This window comes from Vanacampus margaritifer, chromosome 8 (assembly GCF_051991255.1).
Source record: "Vanacampus margaritifer isolate UIUO_Vmar chromosome 8, RoL_Vmar_1.0, whole genome shotgun sequence".
Classification (NCBI taxonomy): Eukaryota; Metazoa; Chordata; class Actinopteri; order Syngnathiformes; family Syngnathidae; genus Vanacampus; species Vanacampus margaritifer.
Genome location: NC_135439.1, coordinates 24824377 through 24837929, shown reverse-complemented (window position 1 = coordinate 24837929; position 13553 = coordinate 24824377). Strand labels below are relative to the sequence as shown.

Below are 13553 nucleotides of genomic sequence, written 5' to 3'. Positions count from 1 at the left end.
CTCTTCTACCAAAACAATGAGCAAAGCAACCCCTGGAGGGCGCTCTAAGGTTGCACAAACTCAAACGGTGACCTTCTGAAGGGCAGAATAATAACGATAGAGACAGAATGGCCTTGTGGAACAGATTTGACTAATACTAGTTTTTCGTCCCTGTTTTACTTTTAGGAAGTTTTAATTGGTGTCAGGGATTACTTGGCAGAGATTACTGGCAGAGATGATATTGCTTTGCAATGAAATTGAATAAGTACTGCCCAGACAATACGGCTGTATAATGCTCCCACAAGTACACATAAATATAAGATACGCATGATCCATTATTACCGAATGAGACGCATATGGCCATCTATGTGCCACAAACTATTAGGAAAGGGCACATAGTAGGTTCTTCTAGCCACAGACTGACTCGATCTCTGGGCTGCAGCAGATGGGCCAATGCGGTTGAGAGTTTCTCGAACTCTTTTTCTTTGTACTACAATCCCATCAGCATGCAGGTATGCCCTCATCATCTGAAACAGGTCCAGAATTCAACACAATGAATAAATTACACTTTCACACATAATAAATTATATGATATAAATAAAGGTAATTTGCTGCAGTAAGCTTAATTCCGAGCCTGATCTTGGAAATTGGTTGTGCAATCTTCTGACATGCTCCTCTAAATCAACATCATGAATGGGAGTAAATCTGTCTCTGGCAGAAATCTGGAAAGACTTAATTTTTTTCTGCATATATGAGGAGGAAAAGCCCAGCATCCTTGCTATGGCTCTCACTGTAAAGCCTTGTGTGAAGAGCAGTTCAATTTGATCCCTTGAAATGTCAAGGGCTGGTCTCCCTCGTGTACCTAGGGTATGGAAATAAAAGGTTTAAGGAATCTCAGCAAATTAATCTCTCTCTCTATCTATCTATCTATCTATCTATCTATCTATCTATCTATCTATATATATATATATATATATATATATATATATATATATATATATATATATATAACACAACATAAAATAACTAAATGACAACGTAGGTGTGAGTTGTTCAGAGCAGTTTAAATAAAATACAATATGTGTTTTAAGTGGATAGACAATTTAAGGACAGGAAACCTACTGTTAGCCTACACGGTTGAAATTACGATGTTTGAAATGGTTATTTAATGAATATACTGCAGGTCGTCAGTCAAACAGTTCGAAGAAAAAGACACAAAAAAATGCAATTAAGTTAGAATTAGAGATAACATACCTGGATTCAAACGAGGTGCCATAGGGAAACAAACTCGTCTTTCACCAGGAGCTGCAGTGATGACTGTCCTGAGATCTGTCAGAGTCTGAATCAAATTTTGAATAGCCTCACCACTCATGCTGTCACAAACTCTTCTTAAATAAGCAATTGAAATGTTTATCGCGCGTACTTAATTTACACCTGCAGACCCTTGACGATAAACTCTCTCTATTGCTCTGCACCTTCGCCTGATACGCCTCAGGACACTGTCCGCCATATTTGTTTTTCTAAAACGCAGAAATTTATGGAGAGAAATTTGTGTTTTTATTTTCAATCAAACAAAAAAGACATTTGCAATAAACAAAATTCAAACAAAAAGGGGATTTGCAAGCTCAAATAAATTTCAATCAAACAAAAAGGGATTTAAATTTTTTATTGCAAGCAAAATTAAGGGATATATATATATATATATATATATATATATATATATATACATACATATATATATATATATATATTATTTTTTTTTTACTTTTGCAAGCAAGCTTTTAGGTTTTGTTTACAACTCCTGACTTTTTGTTGCAAATCTGTTTTTTGGTTGCAAATTTTTATCTGTCTTGTGTGGGCGGGGTCCTCCGCTCTACCGATGATAGAAGCCTTTTCTTTGGTCAGCTTGGACGCTGCTGCGACAACGTTCGTTGGTCAGCTAGGAATGGGGATGTAACAATGTCCGTCTGACTCTTCCTGGCTCATTCTACAGTCGCCGCCAGCATCGAGGTAAATATTGCAATTTTTTCCTCACTTTTCTGTTTTAGTTATATCTTATATTTATCCAAAAGTAACCCTTCATCCGTCGTTTATCCAGTGCTTTGGTCTAACCATTACAATTAGCGTAATCACTCACTCAGCATTGCTTAGCCATGCTAGCTAGCTAGCTTTGATAGTCTGACACCTGACTCATTCATGAAGCTATGTTGTTGGCAAGTCGAAACGCTACAAATACACGGCTCACTGGTATGGCTGTTAGTATAAGTTTAGGTTTGCTATACTCATAAAAGAAGCCTTTGCATTTGCTTCACAAACAAGCAGGACTGGGAGTCAAATTTATTTACAGTAGCTGCCCCCCCTACGTCTTGTTGTTTGAAGTAGAGATTAAATTCGTGATAGTTGGGAATTAAAATATTTTGTAATAACTTTAATCTGTGATTGTTATATTGCTTATTGCTCGTTTGTTAACTCTACAAATCATATGTCAAACACATCTTACCTGATTAAAAACAAAAAATTACTTTGCATGTTTGTCACTTAAAAGCTACTTATATTTTCTTTACTATTGAAGATGTGAAACCAGAAGATGAAAATGGAAGAGCCTCCTCCGTTCCTGAGGTGGTGCAGGCCCACAAGCATACGCTCAGAGTCTGTTCCACATTAACTGTTTTTAACTGAGCTGCAAAAGACTTTATTGTTGATGGGAAAATTGTGGAAAATTCATATGCGGAGTTTTAAAATAAATAAATAAATAAAAGAGAAACTGTTTGGCACAAGAATTTATTCATTTGTGACATAAACAAATGTAATGTCTATTTGGACCAATCTGCAACTTCCTTGATTGCCCACTAGACCGCAACATTAAGAGCCTGCAAGAAGATGTCCTGTCCAGATTTGAAGGAATAAGAGGTTGGATTTATTTGCTGTAGTGCAGCAAGTCTTTTCTCTGACAAAGAGCATTGGCTGGCACATACGATGATCCCGTGCACTGTACACTGCCATGGTCCAAAGGGAGGGGCTCTTCAGATTGATGAATCTGGAATGTCAAATTAATTAATTAAAGCTACAGTAACTCCCAAGAAAAATAAAATTGACTGATGTAAAGATTTAAAAAGGTCACAATATTATACTTTATTTTCCCCAAATTAGCATCTGTGAAAAGGTCGGAAGTTATGACAGTGGATTAAAAAGAAAAATCTTGGACGATGTTTTACACAAAATTATATACACTACTCACAAAAAGTTTGGGATGTTTGGCTTTTGGGTGAAATTTCAGGACAAGCCTAAAATGCATTAAAACCTTTACAGGTGAACTTAATGTGACCTTCCCTATGCTTTTGAATGCACATGTTCAACTGTCAAATGTTTCAGTACTTTTTGCACAAGTTGCTGTTCTCTGACAAGGAGCTTAACGGCAAAATTCACAAACGACAATGCGGCTCATGGAGGTTGCATCATCAGGGAACGGCTGTTGGGACTGGTGTACCTCAAATGGAATTGCCTGCACTTTCTCCAGACCTGAATCCTATTGAAAAGCTATGGGATCAGCAGAGTCGCCGTGTAGAGGCTGGAAACGCCAGAACCTCAATGCCCTTCAATTAGAGTGGGATGCCATGCCTCAGCAGACAATGAGTCGACTTGTGAACAGCATGAGATGTCGTTGTCAAGCTGTAATTAATGCTCAAGGGCACATGATGAATTATTGAGACGTTGACATTTCTGGTTGTGTGGTACCCACCATTGTTGTTAACTTTTGTTTCAATCAATTGTTTGAGATGAGGAAATCACCAGTGCATCGTTCTACTTGGAGAGGGATTCCAGTGTGGTGGAACCACTCAAAATGTCCTACATTCATGTATTGATATCATAGTAGCGTGAACTTTTTACATTTTCCATAAAATTAATCTGAAAGACAAATATCCCTAACTTTTTGTGAGTAGTGTATATATAATTATTCAAACCCCTCGGCAAATTTTTAATATGTGGACATTTTAGCATGACAAAATCCCAAAACACACAGCAAAGTGGTTAAGAAATGTTTTGCAGACAAAAATATTAACGTTTTGCCCATAGAATCCAAACTTGAATTCATTTAAAAATCTGTAAAGGGAACTAAAAATCAGTGTGAGGACAAGAAGAGCTCATCGCTAAAAATTAATAGGCTAAAATATTCGCCGAGTCATGCATAAAGCTGATCAGCAACTATAGGATGTGTTTCATTTGTTGTAATAGCCAATAAAGGCTTTTTCTATAGATTTTTGAGAAGGGTAAGAATAATTTTGGATGTGCCACGTTCTGTTCGAATATATGTATTTGCTTTATTCTCGTGACTGGTTACTTTGTAGATTCTCAATGAAGGCATCAAAACTATGTATGAACTGATGTGGAGTTATGTACTTAACAAAAAAGAAGGGTGAAATAACTGAAAACATGTTTTATATTAGATATTCTTTCAAATACTGTAGCCATCCTTTGCTCTGGTTACTTTTCTGCATACTCTTGGCATTCTTACCTTTGGAAACTCCTTAAAGACTATTGAAAAACCCTTTCAGGTTACTACCTTTAGAAGCTCACCGAGAGAATGCCAAGAACGTGCAAAAAAGTAGTCAGGGAAAAGGGTGGCTTTTTATGTATGTGTTTATTTTATTATGTTCACCTTTTTTTTTTAAGTACATAACTCCACATGTGTTCGTTAGTTGTGAGAATCTACAATATATATGGTCATGAAAAATAATCAAATGTATTGAGTGAGAAGGTGTGTCCAAACTTTTAGCCTGTACTGTATATATATGTTTTAAAATACCTGTGCCATTATATATGTAATGTCATCCTAACAGGAATTGGTTGCTAACTGATCACATTTGAACAAGCTTGTCTTCTTTATGGTTGCAGTTGTGCTGGAGTATATCCTACCTGCTTTGAGCTGTGAAGTGCTGTGATCCATCCTAGACTGGCGCCAGTAAATCACATTAAAGAAATTTGGTTGGATACCTGGGTTGGTGTAGTGTCCTGTAGAACTTGTCCGGTCCTGGGATAACAAACTTTGAATTTTCAATGATTTATTGAAATCAGCAGTAATAGTCTAATTTTCAAATGACTTTTATTTTGAAATGCAACACCAGATTTTGGTCAAAGTGCTTTTAGTTGAACACCTGGCGTGGTGCAGTGTCCTGTAGAACTGGTCCGGTCCTGGCCACAAACCTTGACTTTTTTCTGATTTTTATTTATTTTTTTACCGTAAACCAGGTGTTGAGTAGCTTTTATTTTGAAGGTGGCCAACGCAGCGGCTTGTCGGTATGTTACTGTAATGCACAATGTGTCTGGCCATTGTCGTTGTGGTTACTGAGGTCAGGCACACCTGGATTAATCAGTTTGTCCAATCATGAAAGACAGGAAATTAAGGAGTGGTACTGAGTTTAGGAAGTACCGGTAGTGGATTTGTGCAAAGAGCCCATTAAGAATCGATGTGGCGGCTCACTTGACTTTTGACTCAGACCTTGACTCCACTCTTTTCGAGTGGAGGCTGGCCTGACCGCATTTAAAATTCCTCAATTCGCCGGGATAGTTTTTTTTTTCTTTCTATTTTTTTATTTCCCTCAACCAATAAGAAACCATTGGATGTTTTCCTACTCATCCTCATGAGAATTAAAATCTGAGTAGCCTAGTGGTACTATTAGTGCTATAGTAGCACTAGTGTAGTAGTACTAGTAGCATTTGTGGTGCTAGTAGTGCTAGAATCACTGTTTAAACAAACAAACAAACAAAAATCACAAGTTCTCTAATTCAAATCTATGTTCACTTCACTTGTTAACTTGTGCCCACTAGAGGGCAGTTTGAGTTTGATATCCCTGATATCAAGCTCAGTGTACCCGCCAGTAGGGTAGTGGTCACATTGAGCTTACTTACCTGTTAACATGTAGCTAAACTCAATGTAAGCTTACAAGTTAACAAGTAAGCTTACATTGAGCTTACATGTTAACAAGTAAGCTTACATTGAGTGTACATGTTAACAAGTAAGCTTTCATTGAGCTTACATGTTAACAAGTAAGATTACATTGAGCGTACATGTTAACAAGTAAGCTAAAAAATGGACACTATAGTGGTGTCAGATGAGACTCGAACTAGTGATGTAGCGGTCATTTTTGGGCTTAATTGTTAAGACGTGCGCTCACTGTAAGCTTACATATTAACATGTAAGCTCAATGAAAGCTTACTTGTTAACATGTACACTCAATGTAAGCTTACTTGTTAACATGTACACTCAATAAAAGCTTACTTGTTAACATGTATTCTCAATGTAAGATTACATGTTAACATGTACGCTCAATAAAAGCTTCCTTGTTAACATGTAAGCTTAATTAAAGCTGACTTTACTTTACTCAATGTAATATGTCTACTAGCCGACTAGTGGGCACGCTGAGCTTGATGTCACGGATATACGGCAAGCCCTTTGAGCATTTATTCCATATCCTTGATATCAGACAGTAGTGTTTCCTAACTAGTGCAGTCTTCGTCAGAACTAGGTGGACATTCACCCATACCTAGTTATGCACTTTGTCGTACCACTTGTACAAAAATACTGACATGTCACCCATTTTCAGCAACTTGTGCCACTTTAATCCAACTAGTGCTGACACAAGTCTATTTAGTGACACATATAAGCATGTATGTAGTGCCAAACTCACAGCTCGTCAGCTTTTTTATGCCCACTGGACCAAACAAGTAATGTTCAAAGTCTTACTAGTTAACTAGTAAGGCACAAAAGCTCTAACATGTTTACTAGTTGACCGTGAATTATTCTAACATGTTACCTCTGATTTGCTGCACTAGATTACTAGTGAGTGCTGAAATACCTACTTGTTAACTAGTGAATGACAAAACACTGACATGTTAACTAGTGAAAGCCTCTTAAAGTCTACATGTTGACACTCAAACGTTTTTACTAGTTAACTAGTGATGCCCAAAATTTCCACTAGTGAGACATGTTGACTGAACTAGTTCAACTAGTGAGGTCCAAAATGTTCACTAGTAGAACTAGTGGACGACAACATGCTCACTAGTCAACTAGTTTTACAGTCTTTTGAATTTGCTAGGTAGCTATGATGCCCAAATGTTCACTAGTAGAACAAGTGAAAACCAAATTGCTCACTAGTGGCACTAGTTACGCTAAATGCTAATCAGGAGGCCGGACAATGCCATAAGTGGGCAACTCCTATTGGCTCTATGATCAGAGCGCAACCTAAGGAATTTAAACCTGTAAATTTAAGCTTTCTGAGTCATTTACTGCCCCTTGTATCAATTCAAAATCAATACAGTGCAGTCACTTTCCACTTTATATGCTTCACTAAATAAAAAGGAATCCAGTGCAACAGTTCTGAAATAAATTCTCTCTTCTTGAGGATTTAAATTGTCATTTGTTGTTAAATCTGTTCAAACTGCTGGTGGTAGGAAATTTATCATGATTGGCTGTCCGAAGTCACGCAGATCTTGTCTGGTGCATCCTGGGTAATGTGGGCGGAATAAGATCACGTCTGGACGAGTAAGTGTTCACTTTGTATATTTATTCCTTAAAGTGTCCACTAGAGGGCATCATGTCTACATGCACACAATAATGTCAACATCCACACAGAGCTTGATAGCCTTATGGCAAGCTTAGTTTCCTTACTGGAAATATGGCAACACTGATCTACTGTTTGATTGTAATATTTTACACTTGGCCACCAGATGTCGCTGTGGGGAGATGTTTCGAACGTTCAAATGATCGATTATTTTTGTAAATCACTCGTTTCAAATGATTTGATCGTTTCAATGTTCCATTTCTGCCATCCCTACAAAATACATACATAATGAACTGCACGTGTAACAGGAAGAGTGAAAAGGTATGCGCTCAAATAACAACCCGTTCATGTGCACCCCCCCCCGCTCCTTTTGGGCGGACGCGCGCGCTTCGCAGCATACTCAACATCGTACGTGCGCGTATCCGAGAACCTGTGACAAAGATGGCGTGTCCCCCCGTATCAAGTAAGCACATTTTTTCCCCATAGCCAGCCAGTATCTTTTTATTTACTTTATGATGTTGCGCTTCTCAACGTATCCCTTTTATCAACACGGTAGTTTAACAAGCTGAAGTATGAGATCTTGGTGCTTTGGACTTTTGTAGCTGTGCTTGACATGCTACCCGCATTGGTATTTGATAGCTTAGCGACTAGCAAAACTGGCCGCCAACCTTTATGTGCCATTATGAGGTTTGCTAGATTAGAGAATGACGCGCTTTTTAAAACGTACACGCAGTTAAACGTAGTTACAGTCGTCATAATTTTCTCGTGATTTCATGGAGCAGCGTACTCCTGCTTAGTTAGCAATGGGCAGCTACGAGAGTAAGGCTCTGTAAGAAGAGTCCACTTGTATTAAGTGTTAGTTTTTCAACACATTTGATACTCAATCGAAGATTCTTTTAACTTGACAACTAATGTTGGTGGAGTCGTCGTAGGGCCTATTTTGACAGTGAAAGCTATTTATTATCCAAGAAAAACACAAACAAGCAAAAACTTTTAAATCCAGAGTATCGGCCAGAGTCCGAAACCCTGTTTACCATTCATTAACATAAACGAATAAATTTAATTTCCGTTTAGGAATTAATGGCATTTATTGACATTTACATCCAGCTTTTAGATTAGGGAACTTCTACATTAAACCTGTTTGGGTGGTAGCCTGGTGGCTCTGCCAGAACCGGCACTGGGGCCCCTGTATATTTATGCTATGATATGGTAAATTTTAATGATTAATTTATATTTGGCGCCTTTATACATTACTGTATTTTTAAGCCTTTTAAGATATACTACTGTCTTGTTACTTTTTTTCTCCTCATTTTTTTATAACATGTCCTGAGTGAGTCCTGAGTGAGTGTGTTTGTTTTGTAGTATAAAAGCTACCTGAATATTTAACATTTGACATTTTCTGGGTGTTATCTCTTCATAAGGATTTAACCTGACTAACCCAAAACTATTCAAAGTGTGGTAAAAGATAATGATTGATCAATTTAAGTGGATAAAACTCAATATATTAAATAGGGATGCACGGTAATGCTATTTTTGACCAATTTGAACTTTTGGGCTTCTGGGAAAGGAAAATACAGACTCTAAGGGGCGTGTTTGGACAAATCTCAAAATCAAAACTTGATTTTTAGCCAGACAGGGTCACATATCACGATCGCATTCGGGTGAAATGCATTTTAACAGAATGCTTACCTTAATCAAAATGATCAGACTCTGACACTTTGGTAGACTTTTTTGGTTGGAAATCTTTTTGATTTGCCATTGCAATTCTCTCCAGAAACTCCTTTGTTAGTTCATATTCGACATTCTGTGCAACCATGTAAATATCATCTAAAGGGATGTAACAATAACTGACAATACAGGGAGTCCTTGAGTTATGGCGTACTCATCCTATGATGTTTCGACTTTACGACGCCCATGCCTCGTCCGTAGCACCTTTTTTTTCGTTAACATTTCCCACAGTAATCACACCATTTTAAAGTTATTTAAAGTTGTGTTTTTGTTACCTCCAGCAACTGGCGTCCCGCATCACATTTCCGTGTTTGTTTCCAAGCTATGCTTTGCAGTCCGTCAGCAATAAATGTCCGTGCGGAAACACGAAATATTGGTTCCAGCAACTTCGTGTGCTGCCAATATGTTTTTTTTTTTTTAAATTACTGTACAGAGTATTTTGACGTAATTTTCAATTTAAGCTGTGAAATCCGACTTGTGCGGAAATTCGGGCTACATCGCCAGCGTAGGAATGAAACTCATTTTTAATTTAAGGACTTCCTGTATTCAAAGTAGCACATCTTTGTCAAAAAACATAACATCTCGTCCACTTCAGCCGAACACAGCATTGCGAACTACATAGTCCCAGGGTTTACAGTACTCCGGCACGGTGCCGGATTAATGGTGTAAAATATTTTTGGAAAAGACACGCCCTATATGTGTGTCCTGCTTGAATGTGTCCACGCCATAGCGAATCAAAAATATTTAATCCACCAAAAGAATAAAAAGTAATTCCACCAATAGAAGAAGTCAAATTAACAGCCACTAGCCAATCAGAGTCAGAGTAGGGCGGATCTTATATTGAAACAGTGCAATGACAAATCGAGATACAAGATGCACCCCCCTTTATAGACGGAAGGGAAAACCATTCATCACGGTAAGAAGTGAGAACACATCTTTACTGGAAAAACATTGTGAAAAACAAATGGCGTTTGATGTAAAAGGGGGCGTGTTAGCTTCTGCAGCGTGTGCTCGAAGAGAAGTGTACGTTAGGAGCTGAAAGAGAAGAGTATTAGTGCTAGTACGCCATGAAGCGGACCCCGGCCTTAAAGCTTTGTTTCGTGCGGTTAGTTCTCCTAGTACATAGTAAGTGCTGTGCCAATGTAGTTACCCACGAAAATTTTTTTATCACTTGCTGCAAGGGCGCACATTCATTGAGTGAAAGTGACGTTACTAGTACGTTTGTTTTCATTTAAAGAATATGAAAACACTTTAAACTTAGATTTTTGATTTTCAGTTACATAAACAAGGTTTTGCAAAACAAGTAGCTACGTGGAGAGAAGCAAAAGAAAAACAAGTATGTTATTCATGTTCGGCAGTAGACTCGCTCAATGATCACTCGCACAGTAGTGTCTCATTAGAGCTCAGATGCCTGATGAAAAGAAATAAAACTGCTATACAGTAGTGGGTCTGAATTGGGTCACAATTTTTGTTCAGTGCTTTACACCTGATATTTAAGTTAATATTGCATTGAATAACAAACGCTGAGGAATTAAGACCTTGTTTCTAAAACTGCAGATAAAAAATGACACAAAAATTTGTATTCTTCGTTTCTTTTAATAAAAAAAAACATGACACTGATTTCACGCAATGCATGCAAGGTCCCATGGCGAGGGATACAATTGTATTTTTTTAATTTGCTACATTGGCAGAACACCCGCATGTACATACACATCTGCCACCACGGCTTCAGTGAGTGACCGTATATGTGACTACAAAATACGTGTGTGCACATTCACATGCACGACTTCGTGGTGAGCGGACCCCTCAAACGAATCAGAACGTCGGACACTGCACCCCCCGCTCTCCAGAATACAGATCAGGCTCACAATTATTATATATATTTTTTTTACTTAACACCCTGTATTCCATGTTATTATTATTATTATTATTATTATGTTTATTATTATTGGGCTGGACTATTATGGAAAAAATAATCACAAATCACGATTAAAATTAAATTAAAATCACGATGAATAAAAGGATTTTTCATTGATTTCAAAACCTACTATTTTTTTTTTCAACTTCTAAAACTCAACTACTCAAAACTATGATCCATTCCATAGCCTTACGGCCATTCATCTCTTCACATTGAACACTTTATTCTTGAACTCTCTTCTTTTTGTCAATTATAAAATAACCTTGTAACTATCATGTGAAATTCATGCCTCTTGCGTTTTCATTCTTCATTTTCAAACTTTTTTCAAAGCATTACATTACCCTCAAACCTGAGACTTCAGGGATTGTATTTTATGCCAGTCATGTAGAAATGTGTCGGGATGACAAAATATCCTTGGATATTTGTATCCTTGGAATTTTGAGAAAAGGAAATTTTCTAGAATCCTTTAAAACTCAGCTTTTAATATGACTTAAAAGGTCAGCAAGAAATTAAATTAATAAGAATGGAAAATAAGTATACAGTATACACTAAAATAGCAATTGAAAGCAAATGCTGGGTGTTTCTGCACATTGTAGCCACTTAGGGGCAGTGTGGTGCTGTGCATCCATGGTGTGCACAGTTACAATGAGAACAGAAGAAAGTTGCATTTGAATTCTATTAAAATAACTAGTTTTCCACAGATTGGGATAAATATGCGCCTTTGAATAATGTTATCTTACCTCTGGGTGGGTGTTTCCACAGCATTTGTGTGTGAATATTTGTTATTTAAAGGAATAACACTCCCAAAGTAGATGCTAATTTCCCGTTTGAATGGGATCCTCCATTCATTTTAGCATTAGGCTAGCGATGTTTTAAAAACAAAGCATGTTTATATATTGCTCCGGGCTTGCTACAAGCAACATGGTGCATTCAGGGTACTTTTACAATGTAGGGAACTTGTAAATGTACCGCACCGTTCTGCACATTAATGGTTTTCTTAGATTTCGTTTTTAAGATCGAGAGAAGCCAATATTGAAACATTTCGATTAATTGTCAACTTTAGCCCTGACAGCCAACCTCCCGACAATATCGTGATAAATAATAATTGTATTGGTTCATATTGTTTTTATATTGTATTTTGGCATTTGGATATTGTTAAATCTCTAATGCCCAATGTGGTTTTTATCTTTGCCATTTATGGTTTGACTAATATTTGGCAATCATTGTGTGAATCAGAAAACCCCTTAAATTAATACTGAACTAGTACAACCTATATTTCTGTGTGTGAAGATGTCGTAGTTCCCCGCAATTTCCGGCTGCTGGAAGAACTGGACGATGGTCAGAAAGGAGTCGGAGATGGCACAGTCAGTTGGGGCCTTGCCAACGACGACGACATGACCCTCACCCACTGGAATGCCACCATCATTGGCCCCCCTAAGGTGAGACATTTCTTTAGCGCTTAGTGTACTGTATGTCATACATGCTTTATATTGGGTTGCAGTAGGGCTGGGCAATAAATCAAATTATTTCAATACATCATCATTTTAAAAATCCAATCGTTGAAAATTTGCTAAATTGTGAAATCTAATTTTGTCTTCTGGATTATTTAAAGATGTTGTTCTTTTGTTCTGTTAAATTCAAATGTTTTTGTGAGTTGCAATTTTGCACAAGTGGCAGAGAATGCTGGATGGGTGGTTTACAAGACATGTTTACAATAGCTGCCAACTACTTAATTGTGGCATTTAAGCACAAACTACGAATGTTAAAACTAATTTAGAATCAGTATAGACTATTGTCTTAACATTTTGCGCAGGAATTATTTTTGAATAAATGAAACCTTTAATTAAATGTTTGTTGGGTTTATTAAATTAAAATCGTAATCGTCCTGAATGTCTGTAAAAATCGAGATTTTGTATTTTGGCCATATCGCCCAGCCCTAGGTTGCAGTAAGAATTACATTGAACAGCAATTATACGATTAATTTTTATTGTTTATTTATGGAAGACAATGAATGAATGTTTCCAGGTGAGGCTTATAGTATCATGGGTTAAAGCAAAAAATAATAATTTGACAGAATTTTTTTTATGCTTGAATTGAATTACGGTCAATTAATCCAAATTTTGAAGTGCAGTAGAACACACACTTTTTATTTTTAAATAGTAACATTCAGGCATTAATAAAGCAGGTCATGGGTGAACAAGGTGAGAAGTACACGACTGCTCCAGGATGGTCAGGAAGAATGTTGATTTTTTATTTTTATTTTTTATTTTTTTACATATTTCATACATAAAAGAATCAATTTGATGCACTATCCAAGTGTAATTGACACCCATTTAAATGGGGGTATGTGAGATTTTAAAATTAATTTC

At 37.1% G+C, this 13553-nt stretch overlaps 1 protein-coding gene across 2 annotated transcripts in view; it reads left to right on the top strand.

Annotated features, from left to right (window-relative positions):
- The first annotated feature begins 1874 nt into the window (after positions 1-1874).
- The window catches only part of LOC144056074 (ubiquitin-conjugating enzyme E2 variant 2-like), a 19222-nt gene continuing 7543 nt past the window's right edge, over positions 1875-13553 (top strand). The window contains exons 1-2 of one of the 2 annotated variants that reach the window (XM_077572470.1): positions 1875-1989; positions 12475-12623. In XM_077572470.1, the coding sequence (XP_077428596.1) occupies positions 12579-12623 (45 nt within the window). In that variant the 5' untranslated portion in view covers positions 1875-1989; positions 12475-12578. Of the gene's footprint in view, positions 1990-7912; positions 8002-12474; positions 12624-13553 lie in introns of those variants that run through there. The other variant, XM_077572468.1, reaches the window with a different exon arrangement.